The 19,306-nt window shown below is 39.8% G+C and overlaps 1 protein-coding gene across 1 annotated transcript in view; it reads left to right on the top strand.

Annotated features, from left to right (window-relative positions):
• LOC130928015 (oocyte zinc finger protein XlCOF6-like) overlaps nucleotides 1-16,972 on the top strand; it is a 40,073-nt gene extending 23,101 nt beyond the window's left edge. Inside the window, exon 3 of the mRNA XM_057854189.1 lies at nucleotides 12,413-16,972. Within this exon, the coding sequence (XP_057710172.1) occupies nucleotides 12,413-14,634 (2,222 nt within the window). The 3' untranslated portion in view covers nucleotides 14,635-16,972. The remainder of the gene's footprint in view (nucleotides 1-12,412) is intronic.
• The last annotated feature ends 2,334 nt before the right edge of the window (nucleotides 16,973-19,306 follow it).

Raw genomic sequence — 19,306 nt, 5'->3', positions numbered from 1 at the left:
TCGAAGCTGGGCTGCGTAGAAATAATCTTGTAAATTCGGAAGTCCAATTCCACCTTTATCTTTACTCAGTTGCATTGTTTTAAATGTGATTTTAGCCTGTTTTCCCCACCACAGATATCTTGAAATTAACTTCTCCCATTCCAAAAATTTTTTCAATAGGAACCTAATAGGTAGACATTGGAAGAGGTAGAGCAGTCGTGGAAGTATGTTCATCTTAATTGATTCTATTTTTTAACTCCGACTCAAGAAGTAATGAGATTCGATCTTTGAAGATCTGCTTTAAGTTTAAGAGATTATAGTTAAGTTCGAATAGATTTGTCATGTCTTTCGGTATCTGAACACCCAGGTACTTAATTGAACCCGCCTCCCAGTTCCAGTCATACATTATTTTAACATGTGATGGAGGATCATAGTTAAATGTCAGGGCTTTTGTTTTATGTATGTTCATTTTATATCCCAATAGCCTGCCATATTCCTCTAACATAGTCATCAATTTAGGTAAAATATGTCTATCAGGCCTATTAAAGGGCAACTGAAGAGCTTTTCGGATTTCGCTCGAGTGGGTTACTCAGTTGAATCGTATTAAATGCATCATTCCCTCTATCAAAAAGTCACATTAAAAAATAAAACATTGACAGCGTAGTTTTTGAGTTATGGCCATAGCAACGAGGGACGCGCCGCCCTGCCAACCGCTACCTGATAGGGTTAGGGTAACTTCCAGGGAGCCTCGCCACCACTTTGAACACGGAAATATAGCACCACGCAATCCTCGCCATATATTGCAAACATTTTCTGGGTTTTACTTGCGAGATTTGTCATGCCATCTCGATGTGTAGCGAATAATTGCTCACAGGAAGACTCGAGACTCTATGAGTGGTCCAAAAAAACTTCTGCAAAGGTTTTGACCGTTTTTGTGAGCATGCATACAGGTCGCTCATTGTTTTCATCATTTCAGCGACGACAGCTTTGAAAACCTACAACAATGCAACCTTGGTTTTACAAAGACGTAAGTAGACCCTCTGATTCTAAAATTTGATGCACTTCTGTTGATAAACGAGGGGGACTCCTACTGACTGTTTGTTGAAGTCCGATTTTTTTGTTGTTGCTGTTGGCCTGTCATAAGTAGATAGGTTTGCTGACAGGTCGTGTACTCATGTGATTTTATTACTACAGTGGGGAGAACAACTATTTGATACACTGCCAATGGGTTTTCCCATAGTATTTGATACACTGCCAATGGGTTTTCCCATTGGCAGTGTATCAAATACTTGTTCTCCCCACTGTATATCAATAGATATTATGTAAATTCAAATGTCCCCAGCACCAAATAGGTCCTTGGCTCATTGTTTTTTGGCCTGTCACAGGGTAAATATAAAGCCTATATATTTAAAAAAATCCACTTGCCAGGCCCTAATGTATCAAATACATCTCAATAAAACAATGACTATTGTACTACAGCATCAACATCAAGGTCTGCCTCTTTGAAGAGGGAACATCAAATAGATGCTGCTTTGACTGGGGCATTGTTATTTGATCACCAAGAAATTATTATTAAAAGTTATTTAATTAAAATTAGGATTCATCCAATATTTTCATGCTGCTGTGATTTTTTTTTTTTCCAGGAAGCCAAATATAAAAAATTAAGGAGCGGGAACCCTCAACACGATGAAAAAAAGCGTTGCAAGTCAGTTGCCACCCAGTTTCCGAAAATCAAGAGAGAGGGGGGTCGAGTCATATGATGACCAAAGTAATGCGGTGTCCAGCGATGACGACTGAAGAGATCCTATGAGGCCTGCCAGATGCCAAATTTCTTCCGTCTGCGACATCAGATGACGATAACTTAGGAGAAATAAATGTAGCAAACTTTGATGACATGAAATCATAAACTAGTCATATATACAGTACACATTTTTAAAAGAAAAATCTAGTTACCTTCATCTTTTAATAATAATGATATATCTTTGTATAGAGAACACTTAATGCTACAGAAAAGATTAATTACATATTTCCCACTGCCATTATCATTTTTCAATGTTGCGCTAGTCTGTTGCTATCCTAACTTTTTTTTGCTTACTAAATTTATGTTCTTTGATGTGTGCCATTGTTTGCTTGGTATAAATTAGCTTTCTATGTTGTGTCACAATCTGACAGCGAAAGCTGATGCTGATTCAACATAAATCTGGTATCATTTATTATTGTGGCCTATTGAATATTGTTTCAGAATGTAATATAATTACAATATATTATATACCAATAGAATACATTAAACAGTCAACAAAATATGTCAATGTTGTTTACAATTTATGGTTTTATTTTTTTAATGTAATTCATACCCCGGTCAGTGCTTCAGCCTCCTCAAGTTTGGCTCTCACGTCTGGGATCTCCTGACGACACAGGCATACTCTTGGAAGGGTAATTACCTGATGTTTTACAGCAACACCTGGAAAATAAAATCGTTTTGTCATTTATTTTGAAAAATCAATAACATATAATTTACTTAGCCACATTTGGGCTAGCTTTACCATATTGAGATCGCTAGGAGCTGTCCCATTACCTAATATCCAATTTTAACTATGTGGAGAGCATGGAAAATATATACAACTATGTAATTGCATTCTCTCAAATAGAAAAATTGTGATTCTGGACTTAGGCTTACCACTCACTCCCATTCGTGAAGTGTCGAGCTGTCAATTGGCGTCATGACGACATCTGCTGTGTCAAGTAAATCATCATCTGACACCTCAGGTTTAAACATGTAGGGATTAATTGTAGATCATCTTTCCTGGTAGCCTTTGCCATCGCTAGCGTCACCAAAGAGCGATCCTGAATAGTTACCTTTGGTGGAAATACCACTGATATAGTCGTTACTGCTATGCTAGCTGTGGATACTAGTCTTCTGTTGCGTCGGGGAATTTACGTCACACTTCCGGGTTTGGGAAGGGACATTTAACGGAGTGCAAAAAAACTTAAAAAAAAAAAAACGCAAATTAGCCTTGCAATTACGTGATGATAATGTCATGGTTGTTTTGACAAACTCGTCCAAAGTTTATATTCGTAAAATTACACCAAAATCCGGAAAGCTCTTCAGTTGCCCTTTAATAATGTTATTGGACTTATTGGGATGATGTCATAATTCCTATTATCGGACCGATAATTATCGTGCACCTCTAGTGAAAATATATTAAAAGGCGATATATTGTGATACTTTGTAGCCCAAAAGGTAATTGATATGCTCTCATCGAAATATCCTTTTTGTTGTCAGCGGCTTACTTATGCAGTATACCCGCGTGTTACCCCTCAAAGTTGGCTGGATAAGTTATATATTTAACGGAGGAAAAATATGCGTCACACGTCTCTTGCTTTGCAAACACTGGAACAAGTTTTATTTATAAAGTAGCATAACACACTAGGGCTGCAGCTATCGATTATTTTAGTAGTCGATTAATCAATGAACTAGTTATTTCGAATAATCGAGTAATCGGATAAGGAACATGAAAAATTAAAATACCCGAGCTTAGCCACAAACGTTATTAAAAAAATAAAATAAAATAAGGATTTATGTACTACAAAAGAACAATTGGCTAACTTACACAGCAAAAGTCTGCTAGCTTAAATGCTATAAAACACTTTTTTTTTTTTTTTTTTTTACAATGCTCTTAGCAAATTGTTCGGACACATATTTCAACAGAAAATGGTGAAATATACCTGTAAACCAAATTACGAAAGCATTAGAAAAAAAACTTTGCTTATGTTGGTCTTAACATGGACCAGCTAGATTCAGCCATGTGAAATGAGGCCGAAGAGAGGGCAGTGTAGCCACCCAAATCAATAAAACTTGATGCAAACACTTTGAAAATAAACCATTACATCCCCTCTTTAATTAAACGAATACTCGAGAGAGCAAAATTTAATTCGAATATTTTTTTCTAATCGAATACTCGAGTTAATCGATTAATCGTTGCAGCACTATAACACACGCAACGGACAAACCGGAAGTTGGGACGAGTCCTTCAAAGTAAAACAGGAAATAATTGAGAGCATATTTGTCAGTCCACAACACCCCCACTTGCTCTCACATTATTGGCATCCTTGTAACTTTACATCAAAAAAAAAAAAATAAAATACTCATGACCCAAATAACAACTTGGAAAAATTCGACAACTTAATTTGTGATGCAGGTTTCGTCATAACATCTGCAAGCATCACTTCAGTTGGACAATACTGTAGGTCTACCTTGCCATCATTTACAGTAGACCTAATAAAATGGTACTTAATGTCAATGTGTTTGCTCCTCTGCCTGTTCACAGGATTCTTTGCTAGAGCTATAGTACCCTGATTATCCTCAAAAACTTTGGCAGGTGAATGCCCACATGTTTTCATACCATTCAGTAGGTGGGTCAAATGTAAACATTCTTGAATAGTCGCAGCTAGTGCCATGTATTCGGCCTCACAAGTCGATAATGCAACAGTTTGCTGATTTTTGGTTTTCCATGACACAACAGGACCTTTTTCATTTAGACATACACAATAGCCAGTTGTGCTGCGTCTATCAGTAACATCTGCTGCCCAGTCGGCATCACTGTAGGCTTGTATCTGTAGTTTGTCAGATTTTCGGTAGCATAGTTCTTTGTTTGTAGCACCTTTCAGATATCTCAGTACATGTTTGGCGGTTACCCAGTGCTCTTCAGTGGGATTTGTAAATGACTGTGATAACCTACTAACTACAAAACTCAAATCAGGCCGTGTGCACATAGACAAGTAAATGAAACTTCCAACCATTTCTCTATACTTAGTTACATTGTCTAGTGGCTTTGCATCATCAGAGTAGTCAGATTTCTGTTCACATGGTGTTTTTCTAGCTTTACAATCCTCCATGTTAAATCTCACAAGTAACTTTTCCACATAGGGTTTTTTGTGACATCTTCACACACTCTTCTGACTGATCAAAATCAATACCCAGAAAATGTGTCAATTTTCCCAAATCTTCCATTTTGAATCTAGCTGCAAGCATGTTTTTCACATTTTGCATTATTTCTTCATCAGTAGCAGCTATGATTAAATCATCAACCCATATTATTATGATGACTTTGTCATTTCCGTTTTCTTTGAAATAGACACAATGATCAGCTTCATTCTGAATGAAGTCGTTGTCAATCAAGTAAGAATGTAACATCAGATTCCAATTACGACCTGCCTGTTTAAGGCCGTACAGTGACTTTTCAAGTTTACACACAAGCTTCTGTTCAGTACTTGTTACCTCATAACCCTCTGGTTGTTCTACATAGAGCTCACAATCTATGGGTGCATGAAGATAAGCTGTCTTTACGTCCATTTGATGGAGTATCAAATTTTCCTGAACCGCTTTCTGCATTAGTACTCTCACGCTTGACATATTTGCTGTTGGAGAAAATGTTTCCTTAAAATCTATGCCATGTTTTTGATTGTAGCCCTTAGCAACGAAACGAGCCTTATATTTGTCTGTGCCATCCTCATTTTTCTTTAATGCATAAACCCAACGTACCCCCACTGCACACTTTCCTTGGGGTAGCTCTGTTAGGGTAAACGTGTTGTTTTCATTCAATGACTCCATCTCTTCGTCCATAGCTTTGGTCCATTTGTCAGCACTAAGTGAACTTTTTGCCTCTTTAAATGTCTGTGGTACGTCGCACGCCAGTCTATAACAGTAGTCAATGTTAGTAAACACTTGGTCATCATCATCAGTCACATAATCATTTAGGTAACTAGGCTTCTTTTTGACTCAAGTTGATTGTCTCACACTGTCTGCACTGCTCGGCTGTGTTACCATGTTAGATACAGGGTTGCCCAGTTCTGCATCCATCCTGCACTGTTTCCACTGTATATGGCTTTCTGTCTGCTCTACCAGAGTCCAAATGATCATCACTATCATCCTGATCTGAGCTCATTTCTGTCTGGATTTGTTGCTGTGTAGATGGCTTTGTCACAAATTTCAACATTCTGTGTTTTAGTACTTTTTCACTGTTTGGATAATAAACAAAATAAGCTGGACTATTTTTGTCATATCCAATGAAAACTCCCTTTTCACTTCTAGAGTCAAGTTTCTTCTTGTCATGCTTGTATGCATAGCATACAGCACCGAACTTTTGCATTTGTGAAATATTTGGTTTCTTTCCAGTCAACATAAAGTAAGCAGTCTGCTTTGTGCGATTATTAAAGCATCGGTTCCTGACCACTGCTGCTGTCTGCACTGCATAAGTCCACAAAGTTTTGGGTAGGTCACTTTCAAGTAACATGCATCTAGCCATGTCAAATAAAGTCCTCCAGTTTCTCTCTGCTGTACCGTTTTGGTGTGGTGAGTATGGTGCTGAGGTTTCGTGTCTAATGCCATGTTTACGCATAAGTTCTTGGTACTCTTTGGACATAAACTCAGTACCATTGTCCGATCTAATACACTTAACCTTCCCATAGGGGGCAGTGTCTGCTAAAAAGCTTTCTGTGGCAGTCACTGTATGACTCTTGTGTTTGAGGAAGTACACAAAAACTGTACTGGAGAAGTCATCAGTAAACGACACTGCAAATCTGTGTCCATCTATAGAAATGGGATCTATAGGTACTGCCAGATCTGTATGCACTAAGCCAAACACCTCTGTTGCTCTTGCATCCGGCTCTCTGTTTCTGGTTTGCACAAACTTCCCTTGAATACACACTTCACATGGTGATACAGGTTTTTCACATTTCCCTTTGATTACCATACCATCAACCAGTTTTGTCAACTTTTGCACATCACTGTAATTGCAATGGCCGAGAATCTCGTGCCATGTTTGCAAATCAAAACAACCTTTGCACTTGTCATTACCCTCGTCTGCTGTAGATAGGTAGTAAAGATTGTTCTGCACATTGATAGGGAATACAGTACCATCACTCATTCTTACCATGTCCTTTCCGTCATTGAAAATTACTGTCGCTCCACTTGCTGTTGCAGCCTTCACAGAGAAAATGTCCTGTGGATATGAAGGGATGAACAGTGCATTTCTCAATGTTGCTTGATGGTGATGTCCTTTGCTGTCGATGAGGATCACCTCTGCTTCTCCCCGCCGTTTCGCCACGCCTTGGCACTTGGTTCCGTCTGCCAGCTCAACACAGTGTGTGTCAGCCTTGAAGGTCTCATCGAAGCTCTTGAACTTCGTCTCATCTGTGATGATGTGGGATGTAGCCCCAGTGTCCACCATTAGGCCCTTCATCTTCACACCACGTCCTGGAATGATGTCCGCTTCCCGGTACTTGGTCAAGAAAGCATACGACTTGCTGCTCTCTCCCTCTGCCGCTTGTCTAGCTTGTTCACTCTTTGGTCGCCGTCTGCAGTTTGCATCTCTGTGCGTTGAACTTTTGCAATAACTGCACCACTGTCTTCTTTGGCATGTTCTTGCTTTGTGCCCTTTCAAACCGCACTTAAAGCACACCATATCCGCCATTTTGTTTCTGTCGTCGTTCCTTGGAGTATTATCTTTCACGTTCACTTTCATTACATTATCTGACACCTGAGCGCAGAGTTTTTCGGTGTCTTCATATGATCGCAGTCTAGTTTTAAAGTCAGCAAATGTTAGCTTTTCTTCACTCTGTGTCACATGAACTGCAAAAGGTTTGAAGGATTCTGGAAGTCCTTTCAACACCATTGCTATGAGCAGATCATCACTCATGACTTCCTCTGCATTTCTTAGCGCCGTGATGATAGTCTCTGCCCTGATCACAAAATCTGTTACGCTTTCCTTGCTTCCCATCTGTAGACTTGTCAGTTCAGAATACAGGTTTATTATGCGAGGTTTCCCTTTACCTGCATAATACTCTCGAAGCATCCCCAGGGCTTTTCTCCCATCATCTGCAGCTTCGCGCATGACCAGGCCTAGACTTTTGTCGTCTAAAAACTGGATCAGCTCGGCATAGGCCATCTCATTCTGCTCCTCGTCCTTAGCCTCTTCATCATCGTCATCAAACTGCGGATTTTCACTCAAAATTGTCTCTTTGAGCCCTTGTAGCCGCAAGTAGGCCAAGAATTTTGTTTCCCAGAGCTCATATTGTTTCTCATCTCCGTTAAAAGTTAAACGTGACCATCTGCTTGACCCGTGGCTTGGCCGCTCCATAGCTTCTACGGTAGCCCAGGGTAGCACCCCGAGGTAGCACTGTTAGCAGCTAAAAGCTAAGCAACGCTAACCACTTCACCGAGTTCGCAGTTCGTCGCTCTTCTCAGCGGCTCCAAACTATCTTCAGCCGTCTTTTGGGGTTCCCTGGGCCCATAACCTGTTGTCAGCGGCTTACTTATGCAGTATACCCGCGTGTTACCCCTCAAAGTTGGCTGGATAAGTTATATATTTAACGGAGGAAAAATATGCGTCACACGTCTCTTGCTTTGCAAACACTGGAACAAGTTTTATTTATAAAGTAGCATAACACACGCAACGGACAAACCGGAAGTTGGGACGAGTCCTTCAAAGTAAAACAGGAAATAATTGAGAGCATATTTGTCAGTCCACAACACTTTTGATGATGATGAAGCTTTTTATTTCAAGCATGCACAAAGAAACCGAAATACAATATAACTCATGTTGGCATTGGCTCTCGACCTCGTACTTACAACGTTGTGCATTCGTTTTCTGTTCGGGAGGCTTCATAAAAACGTAGTCGACACACAAATACTGAGAGTCTCATGGTGCGGTCGAACAATAAACACAAGATTTAATGAATGAGTCACACACATTTCACAATCCAACTCCATTATATACCTCACATTTTACAATCTAGTGGGCGTTAAAATTAATCATTCAAACCATTGGCAGGCATGCAAACTTGCCACCTTTCGGCGAAATTTCGCCGTTTTGAAATCCAAATGGGTCATTCTTCTGAATCACGTAGATCCTAGGAGAAAAAAATGGGGGGGGGGGGTGTCATGGCAACGAGCGAGTGAAACCGTTAACTTCAAAACCGTAGTCCATGCTCAAAACTACACTCACCTAGACCTATCACCGTCACTCTCTTCTCGTGACAACTAATGACAGACAATAGTCAGAGACGGGAGCACAGTTATCACCAATCAGAAATGAGGATGCGAAACCCCTCTCCATCCCAGCTTCTCGCCCGGACCCGTTCAAAATTGCGGCAAGGTAAGGGAGTAATGTAAAAAATTGTTAACTTCTTAAAGCTAAAAGTTTGATTGAGGGCCTTTAATAGTCTTCATAAATCATTCAATTGTGTCGTTCGATCAATTCCTGCACTTGTGATGGTGTCTATAACACAAGTATTCACTTAATTTCTTGATAACTGACTTCAGATAGTCCTCGATATTTCACCGTCTCGTAGAACGCAGTTACTCGAGGTAGCAGAGGGGCTAACTAGCGCCTTTCACACAGGGCTTTGCTAGTAAAGTTAACAAACGTCAGTTGGGGTCTGAATTGTCGCCAGTTGGCGTTGTGACGAGTTATTTAAGGCCCCTTTGTAAAGAGCTTGTTAACGATACAAAAAGAAAAAAAATCATGAGGTAACTAGGGGTGATGAGCTACTGCCTTCCATACAAGTCATGTTCAGGGCTTTGTTAGTAAAGTTCTGAATGGTCACCAGTTATTTTTGATAACGAGTTATCTAAGGCCCCTCTACTCGCCGATAATTACAGAAAGGGAAGAGTTTTGCCTTGTTGTGGAGGTCGTTTCATTTGTTTAGCCATCGAGAGTTTATCAAACCAGAGAGCTCCGCGACAGGTCATTTGAAAGTGCCCCCATTCCCGCACTGTTCGTACACCCCCCCGTTCATAAAACAGCCTACGGATGTACTTCCGTTTATCCAGTAAGATGCCCTATCAATCGAAGTTAAGGACCATGGGACTAATTGCTTTGGTTGAATGTAAATAAAGTTATGATCACTACAGTTAATGCTTTTGAAGACTTATAATCTGTCTGTCTGTCACATGATATTTAAGTGAATGGAATTTATACTGACCTGTAAATTCATATTTTATGCTGTCCAGCTGTTCTCTGCTTAATGCAAATGGGACATACTGTATATTTTATAATTTAGATTTTGTATAATTTGCAACTTAATGTGTCAAATATGTTCTGATTTCAGGATGAGAGATTGACTTGTATATGTTAAATTATTATGTACTGTGTTTAATTCGTGATGTCTCTGGTTGCACTATGAAATGCACTTTTCCCCGCATGCCGTGTGTCCATGTTACTTTGTCACCTTTTTCACCCCTAACCAGTTTGCATGCCTGCATTGTTCAACAGTTCTGGGGGTCTTCTGTGACTTCCCCTTATTGGATTATCAAAGACTTGATTTTTGACTTCCCTTTATTGGATTATCAAAGACCTGAGTAGACTAAGGGGGATCATGTTGCACCTTTGTGTTCTTCAAAGAACTAAGATAACTTGGCTTACTTTTACGACAAAAAATTGTATATGTTAAAACTAACCAGAAAAGGCTACATAATTGCACGCAAGTAAACATATGTGTACATAACTCAGAAAAATTATTTGCGCTCGACAGGGAGTGGGAAGAAGAAAAACTAATTTAATCCCACCCCTGATCTCATCGTCCAGCAGTCTTATTTCGTGGGATACTCCTGTCCTTTGATTTTAAATCCACACAATGAAGAGGCAGGAAAGAAAGAAAAAAGAAGACAAAAACAACCAATAGACAACCAACTAGATCAACCGAGTTGTCTCCTGAATAATTCTCAATATATATAAACCAATTTTCCAAGAACAGCGTCAAAAAATGTCAGTAAATGTCACTACATTGTGACCAGACCATTATACAACAATTTAAATTTTTGGGATATTTTGACAGCGCTTGAAGTGTTTGTCAATTTTTTCTTTTAAAGACCCTACTCACGTGACGTCACAGCCACGCCCCCGCACCATGTTGTCCGGATACTAGTCATGTTAATGCATTAGCACTTCGTAAATTCCTCCTATTATGGCGTGTTTTTCTGCCCGTTAACATTAATAATCAAAATGGTGAAGTTGTGTGTGGCGGTCGGTTGCAAAAACAGAGAAGATAGACGGAGAGACTTGAATTTTTACCGTATTCCGAGAGACCCGAAGAGGAGACCCAAATTGACTGCTGCAATTCGACGAGAAAACTGGGCTCCAAACGACTACCACAGATTATGTAGTAGTCATTTTATATCTGGTAAGATGCATTTAATATATATTTAGAGGGTTTTGGGCTGACAACCACAATTAAGATCATTGCTAGGCTAATCGCCGACAACATACACGTATGTATGTAGTGAGTGCTATCGCTAAACCATATAAACATTAAAAGCCCTAGCTCCATTGACAAATGATATGAAATACATTAGACTTGACAGTGGATGTTAGCAAGAAAAAAATATTTTGAATTGAAAATTTCGTAACTCACCTTCCGAGCACAAGATTCCTGCCGAATTTTCGTGTACGAGGACCTGTTTCACCCAACCAGCAACGTAGCATTTATAAGCCTCCAAGCTCTAAAAGTTTTTCAAACTTTCGTGAGAATAGGCTGATTTTGTGTGGACAAGATAGTTGTAAATATCAGGATATCAGATGTCAGGCGAAGCCAGCGGGTCGAAAAACATCGATTTAGGCATCAAATACGGATCTGGCGAATGGATAAACCGAAGCTTTTCCACGTAACGCCTTTTATGCAACGGATCCAATGAGTTTACAGCGTCAGATAACACCGGGGCTTCCATGAATTGCTCTATAACTTGCTCGACTAATTGAAAACAATGAGAATAGGTCTGAAAAAGAGGTACAATATGGCGGCCGGAACAGCGACACGCCCATTTTGTGACGTAGGTGAGTAGGGTCTATAGTATTGGTCAGGGCCCTGGTCCGGAATTCCTGCAGCCAATATTTACACACACAAAAAAACTATACACAAGTTTCCTGAGCGAAATATGGGCAACGCCATCTTGGACAGTGTCTGCCTCGAACTTCCGGTTTAGAAAAAAACCCATCAGTTGCGGTTGAAGTGAGCACAGTGTTGACAAAGTTAAAACTGCGAAATCAAGTCAGGGTAACCAACGGAATCTCCAAAAATGGATTCTGCACGATGTAGATGGGACGTAGATGAGATTGGATGATTGTTCTTATCACTTCATTGATCATTCTTGGACAGAATTATGATAACAATTTATAACATTGGACACCGAATTTTCGGTCGCATTTCTATACGAAACAATGTCTCTTGTGTCTCAAAATGAACTGACGTGTACTTTTTCACTTTTATTTTTTTATGAATATTTTTTTAAACCCTGCAATGCACTGAATCGGCGTAACGTGAAACGCGAAGTCGTGAGGGATCACTGTTCTCATCCTTTCAGTGTTTTGCACAAAGATTGGCCGATGAAACGTTGGTGGTCCATAAAATATATCATTGGTTTTCTTGTGTCTTGCAGGTTTCAGAAAATATCTTGGTGCTGAGCCAGAATCTCCTGGCGTAAAAGAGGATGTTGAGCTCCCCCAAATCAAAGAGGAGCCAAAGCCCTGTCAACAAAAGCAACTTCCAATCAAAAAGGAGGAGGAGGAGCTGCCATATGGTAAAGAGGAGGAGGAGCGTATCACCAGGTGGACTGGTGATCCCTTGAAGAGTGAAGATGGTCTGAATGAGGCCGGCAGAGGGGCGAAGCCTCCAAGCGGCAGCAGCTCAACAGAAGGATTGCAAGCAGACACTTTCATCGCTCCATCAGACAAAGATGGCGCCACGTCACACTCACCTTACAATGATGATGGTCATAAGACATCTCACGGTGACGACAAACTCTGCAAATGCTCTCAGTGTGGGAAAACCTTTGCTAATAAGTATAATTGTCGGATGCATAGGAGGAGCCATACTGGTGAAAAGGCTTTTTTTTGCTTGGTTTGTGGAAAAGGTTTTGTTTCGGTGGGAAACCTAAAACAACACACAAGAATCCACACTGGCGAAAAACCTTTTGCCTGCGCGACTTGTGGTAAAGGATTCTCTCAAAAGCAACACTTACAAAGTCACGAAAGAACCCACGCTGGTGAAAAGCCTTTTTCCTGCTCAGTTTGTGGAAAAGGTTTTGTTCAAGCGGGAGACTTAACAAGACACACGAGAACCCACACTGGCGAAAAACCTTTTTCTTGCCTAGTTTGTGATAAAAGATTCAGTGACAGGACCACCTTAAAAAATCACACAAGAACCCACACTGGCAAAAAACCTTTTTCCTGCTCAGTTTGTGGTCAAAGATTCAGTCATAAGAGCATCCTAAAACAACACATAAGAACCCACACTGGCGAAAAACCTTTTTCCTGCTCAGTTTGTGGTCAAGGATTCTCTCAAAAGCAACACTTACAAATTCACGAAAGAACCCACACTGGCAAAAAACCATTTTCCTGCCCAATTTGTGGGCAAAGTTTCGCGCAAAAGGAACACTTAAACGAACACAGGAGAACCGACACTGGAGAAAAACCTTTTTCCTGCCTAGTTTGTGATAAAAGATTCAATGACAAGACCACCTTAAAAAATAACAGAAGAACCAACACTGGCGAAAAAACGTTTTCCTGCCCAGTTTGTGATAAAAGATTCATTTACAAGACCACCTTAAAAGAACACACAAGAACCCACAGTGGCGAAAAACCTTTTCCATGCTCAGTTTGTGGTCATAGATTCAATCATAAGAGCATCCTAAAACAACACAGAAGAACCCACACTGGCGAAAAACCTTTTTCCTGCTCAGTTTGTGGTCAAGGATTCTCTCAAAAGCAACACTTACAAAGTCACGAAAGAACCCATACTGGCGAAAAACCTTTTTCCTGCTCAGTTTGTGGTCAAAGATTTGCTCGGGGGGAACTCCTCAAACGACACATAAGAACCCACACTGGTGAAAAACCTTTTTCCTGCTCAGTTTGTGGTCAAGGATTCTCTCAAAAGCAACACTTAAACGAACACACGAGAACCCACACTGGCGAAAAACCTTTTTCTTGCCTAGTTTGTGATAAAAGATTTAGTCAAAAGTCCACCTTAAAAAATCACACAAGAACCCACACTGGCGAAAAACCTTTTCCATGCTCAGTTTGTGGTCAGAGATTCAGTCAAAAGTCCACCTTAAAACAACACACAAGAACCCACACTGGCGAAAAACCTTTTTCTTGCCTAGTTTGTGAGAAAAGATTCAGTTACAAGACCACCTTAAAAAAACACACAAGAACCCACAGTGGCGAAAAACCTTTTCCATGCTCAGTTTGTGGTCATAGATTCAATCATAAGAGCATCCTAAAACAACACAGAAGAACCCACACTGGCGAAAAACCTTTTTCCTGCTCAGTTTGTGGTCAAGGATTCTCTCAAAAGCAAAACTTACAAAGTCACGAAAGAACCCATACTGGCGAAAAACCTTTTTCCTGCTCAGTTTGTGGTCAAAGATTTGCTCGGGGGGAACACCTCAAACGACACACAAGAACCCACACTGGTGAAAAACCTTTTTCCTGCTCAGTTTGTGGTCAAGGATTCTCTCAAAAGCAACACCAACAAAGTCATGAAAGAACTCACACTGGCGAAAAACCTTTTTCCTGCTCAGTATGTGGTCGAGGTTTCACTGCGAAGATAAACTTACAAAAACACATAAGAACTCACACTGGCGAAAAACCTTTAGATTAGGTTAGGGTTGGGGGGGGTTACGTTTGTATTCATGGTACACTTTATTTTTGTGATTGCATTTCTGTTTGGACTTTGCCATTTCGTGTTTTACCTTTTCTGGCCATCAACGTCTTTGGTTCTCTCGCCGACTGCCATCATTTATATCATAATCTCCTATTCAAACTACACTTTTCACATTTCATATTTAAAACCGCAAACCCCAAATTCCAAAAATTCAAAATCATTCATATATATTGTCATTAAATAAATATGGAAATTTAGAATACATTGTTCAATATTGCAAAAATAATAATGATAAAAAAAATTAAAAAACTGGCTCCCAAATGAGTTTTTTTGTGTGGGTGTTAATGTAAATATATATTTTTTTCCCAATTACTATTACTACTCGGGATTGACAGAGTATGAGAGCCAAATAAACAAAAATAAAGAAGAAAAAAGGACTATGACAGTAAAGTCGGGTTCTTACTACAAGAATTGTTGTTTTTACTTGCAGCAAGTCAAGTTTTGGGATCTCTTTTTTATTTTTTTTATTAATTTTTTTAAATAAATAAAACGTGTGGAGTTTGCATGTTCTCCCTGTGCCTGCGTGGGTTTTCTCCGGGAACTCCGGTTTCCTCCCACATCCCAAAAACATGCAGGGTAGGCTGATTGAACACTCTAAATTGACCGTAGGTATGAGTGTGTGCATGAATGGTTGTACGTCTCCTTGTGCCCTGCGATTGGCTGGCAACCAGTTCAGGGTGTACCCTGCCTACTGCCCGTAGTTAGCTGGGATAGGCTCCAGCACCTCCGCAACCCTCGTGAGGAAAAGCGGCATGGAAAATGAATGAATGAATAAATAAAACACACAGAATCATTTCTGTATTTAATTTAGCAGATTATATATGTTTTGTGTTGAAAATTTTGTTTTCTTATAATAACATGGTCGCCACCTGACACCTACAGGGGTCGCATTGAATAAGGCGCTATTGGAATGGAAAAGTTCACTGTTGCCATGTTTTTTTTTGTTATATTCTTTTTTTGTCATAATATTCAATTGAAGGTCGAAAATGAACATGATTATGATGACAGCTCTATAATGCCCAGTGGGGAAAAGTTAGTTGAGGATCTAGACTGTGGAGTCCAGAAAGGAAATCTATCTTTGGTGTCTTCACATAGGTAGGATGTTTTGTAGCCATATTATTTGTTGTTGTTTATTCGTGTGCAATTTATCTTAGTGTTGTGAAAATGGGGTGTTAAACCGAGCTTTATTGGACCTTTTAGTTTTCAAATGTGTTCGTATGTCATTGCGGCATCTAGCTGCGGGGATTTGCATAATAATACACGGGCACTTTTATTTCCAATACCAGAACACTAGGTTAATTAGAACGCTGTCTTTATAGTAGCCTATTAGTATCACGAAAACTATCCGGCATGCGTGTATACTGCCATGTATGGAGAAAATGCACCTGCATGACAAATTTTGACCGAAATGGCTGATTTTGGATTGGAAAAACTAAAACAGATCCTCAGCACCCCCTGCTGTGAGTGACTTTCGCCGCCCCTGTACCAGCCCCCGCCATGAAAATTTGACTCTGCTTCAAAGTGCTTGTACCTCAGCACTTGCTTGTTTTTATTCTTAATACCTTGTTTTTATTCAGTCCACTACATTTAAATGTGCTTTTCCTATTCTATCCTAATATTCAGAGGTGGGTAGAGTAGCCAAAATGTTTAATCAAGTAAGAGTAGGGTTTCTTCTAAATATTACTTTAAAAGTAGTCATCCAAAAATGTACTCACGTATAAGTAAAAAGTGTTCGTTAAAAAGAATACTCAAGTAATGAGTACATTTAAATGTACTTTTCAAATTTATACTAATATTCAGAGGTGGGTAGAGTAGCCCAAAAAAATTTTAATCAAGTAAAATAATTTCTTCTAAATAATATTACTTTAAGTAAAAGTAGTCATCCGAAAATGTACTCAAGTATATGTAAAAAAAAATAAGTTTTCGTTGAAAATACTCAAGTAATAAGAAGCATTGTTAGTAACTGTTCACAATGTCAGATTATTATCATTATTATTTTTTAAATAATGGTATATATAGATTTATGGTATAATATAAACAGTTTTTTGTTTCAGCACAACTTCAGCTACATGAACTGTTATTATTATAAGTATAGTATGGCATGTTACAACTGAGTATGAGGGCCTAATAAAGAAAAATGGTGTTGGGGAGAAAATGAAATGTTTTGGTATATCATTTTTGTTAAAAAACTATCTACTGTAATACATAAAACACAAAAATGTGTGTATTTAACTTGAGAGACTAAATTTATGTTGAAAATGTTTTTGTTAATAACATGGTCACCATCTGACACCTTGCTTGCTACAAGGGTCACGTCGAATAGACCCTACCCACGTGACGTCACAACTCCGCTCTCCTGACTGGTGCCGCCCACTTGTCCGTCAACACATCGTGTTGACCTGTTACGGCTACGTACATTCCTCCTATTTACGGCGTGTTTTTCTGCTCGTTAACATTAATAATCAAAATGGTGAAGGCGTGTGTGGCGGTCGGTTGCAGTAACAGAGAAGATAGACGGAGAGACACGGAGAGGAGAGAGCGAGATGGGCTGCTGCAATTCGACGAGAAAACTGGGCTCCAAACGATTACCACAGATTATGTAGTAGTCATTTTATATCTGGTAAGATGCATTTAATATGTATTTAGAGGGTTTTGGGCTGACAACCACAATTAAGATCATTGCTAGGCTAACCGCCGACAACATGCACGTATGTATGTAGTGAGAGTGCTATCGCTAAACCATATAAACATTAAAAGCCCTAGCTCCATTGACAAATGACATGAAATACATTAGACTTGACAGTGGATGTTAGCAAGAACAAAAGATTTTGAATTGAAAATTTCGTAACTCACCTTCCGAGCACAAGATTCCTGCCGAATTTTCGTGTACGAGGACCTGTTTCACCCAACCGGCAACGTAGCATTTATAAGCCTCCAAGCTCTTAAACTTTTTCAAACTTTCGTGAGAATAGGCTGATTTTGTGTGGACAAGATAGTTGTAAATATCAGGGTCAGGCAGAGACGGCGAAGGCAGCCGGTCAAAAATCATCGATTTAGGCATCAAATATGGATCTGGCGACTGTATAGAACGAAGCTTTTCCACATAACGCCTTTTATGCAACACATCCAGTGAGTTTACGGCATCAGAAAGCACCGGGTCTTCCATGAAATGCATTTTAAATTCCTCGATCAATTGAAACCAATGCTAATACAGAGACAAAATGACGGACAAGTGGGCGGAACCATACAGCGAGCACGTGGTTTTGTGACGTCGGTGGGTAGGGTATATAGGGCACTATTGGAACGGAAACGTTCACTGTTGACCATGGCGCAAAAAACATTTTATACTATACAAAAAGAGTTAATTTCTCTAAAATTCAACTGAAGGTCGAAAATGAAGATGATTATGATGATAGTTCTATGATAGTTCACCCGTTCAGCTCCCTAGTTCACAGAGGAGCTGAGATATCTAAAAAGGACTGGCTGAGTCCTGGAGTGGGCCTTTGTTACATCAGGGCTGTTGGTGCATAAGTTGGCCTCCCGGAAACATCAACGGAAATATGCCAAAGAACTCTCCAAGGCCAGGTTAGCACACTACTCCAACATTATTAACAATAACTCTGGTAACTCCAAACAACTCTTCACCACCGTCAAACACCACCTCAAACCACAGCACACCACAACCAGACAGCCTCACAGTGTAACAAATTCATTAGGCCGTCAGGTCACCTACCTTTTCGTTCAGTTTCGCTCCGCTACCAGGGGCACTAAATAATTTCTTCTTCATAAAACAGATTTATTAGTTCTAAGTAAGAATCCGTGGAGTTCACCCTCTGAAAATGTGTCAATTTTTTGTTCACGGTGTTGAAACCCCGGGGAGTATTTTGCGTTGAGGCGCATTGATCTCTGGTGTTCGCGTAGTGCCATTAGCTCGGGAGTGGTGTGATTTTGGTCACATGAGCCAATCAGGTAGCCGCTTTCTCCTCACCATAACAACCAGATATCAAAAATGGTGACTATAGAGCCTACACACCCACGTCATAAAACCACGTGCTCGCTGTATGATTCCGCCCACTTGTCCGTCATATTGTCTCTGTATTAGCATTGGTTTCAATTGATCGAGGAATTTAAAATGCATTTCGTGGAAGACCCGGTGCTTTCTGATGCCGTAAACTCACTGGATGTGTTGCATAAAAGGCGTTATGTGGAAAAGCTTCGTTCTATACAGTCGCCAGATCCATATTTGATGCCTAAATCGATGATTTTTGACCGGCTGCCTTCACCGTCTCTGCCTGACCCTGATATTTACAACTATCTTGTCCACACAAAATCAGCCTATTCTCATGAAAGTTTGAAAAACTTTAAGAGCTTGGAGGCTTATAAATGCTACGTTGCCGGTTGGGTGAAACAGGTCCTCGTACACGAAAATTCGGCAGGAATCTTGTGCTCGGAAGGTGAGTTACGAAATTTTCAATTCAAAATCTTTTGTTCTTGCTAACATCCACTGTCAAGTCTAATGTATTTCATGTCATTTGTCAATGGAGCTAGGGCTTTTAATGTTTATATGGTTTAGCGATAGCACTCACTACATACATACGTGTATGTTGTC

Source organism: Corythoichthys intestinalis, chromosome 13, assembly GCF_030265065.1.
Source record: "Corythoichthys intestinalis isolate RoL2023-P3 chromosome 13, ASM3026506v1, whole genome shotgun sequence".
Classification (NCBI taxonomy): Eukaryota; Metazoa; Chordata; class Actinopteri; order Syngnathiformes; family Syngnathidae; genus Corythoichthys; species Corythoichthys intestinalis.
The sequence above is the reverse complement of the archived record's forward strand: the minus strand, read 5'-3'. Positions and strand labels throughout refer to the sequence as shown.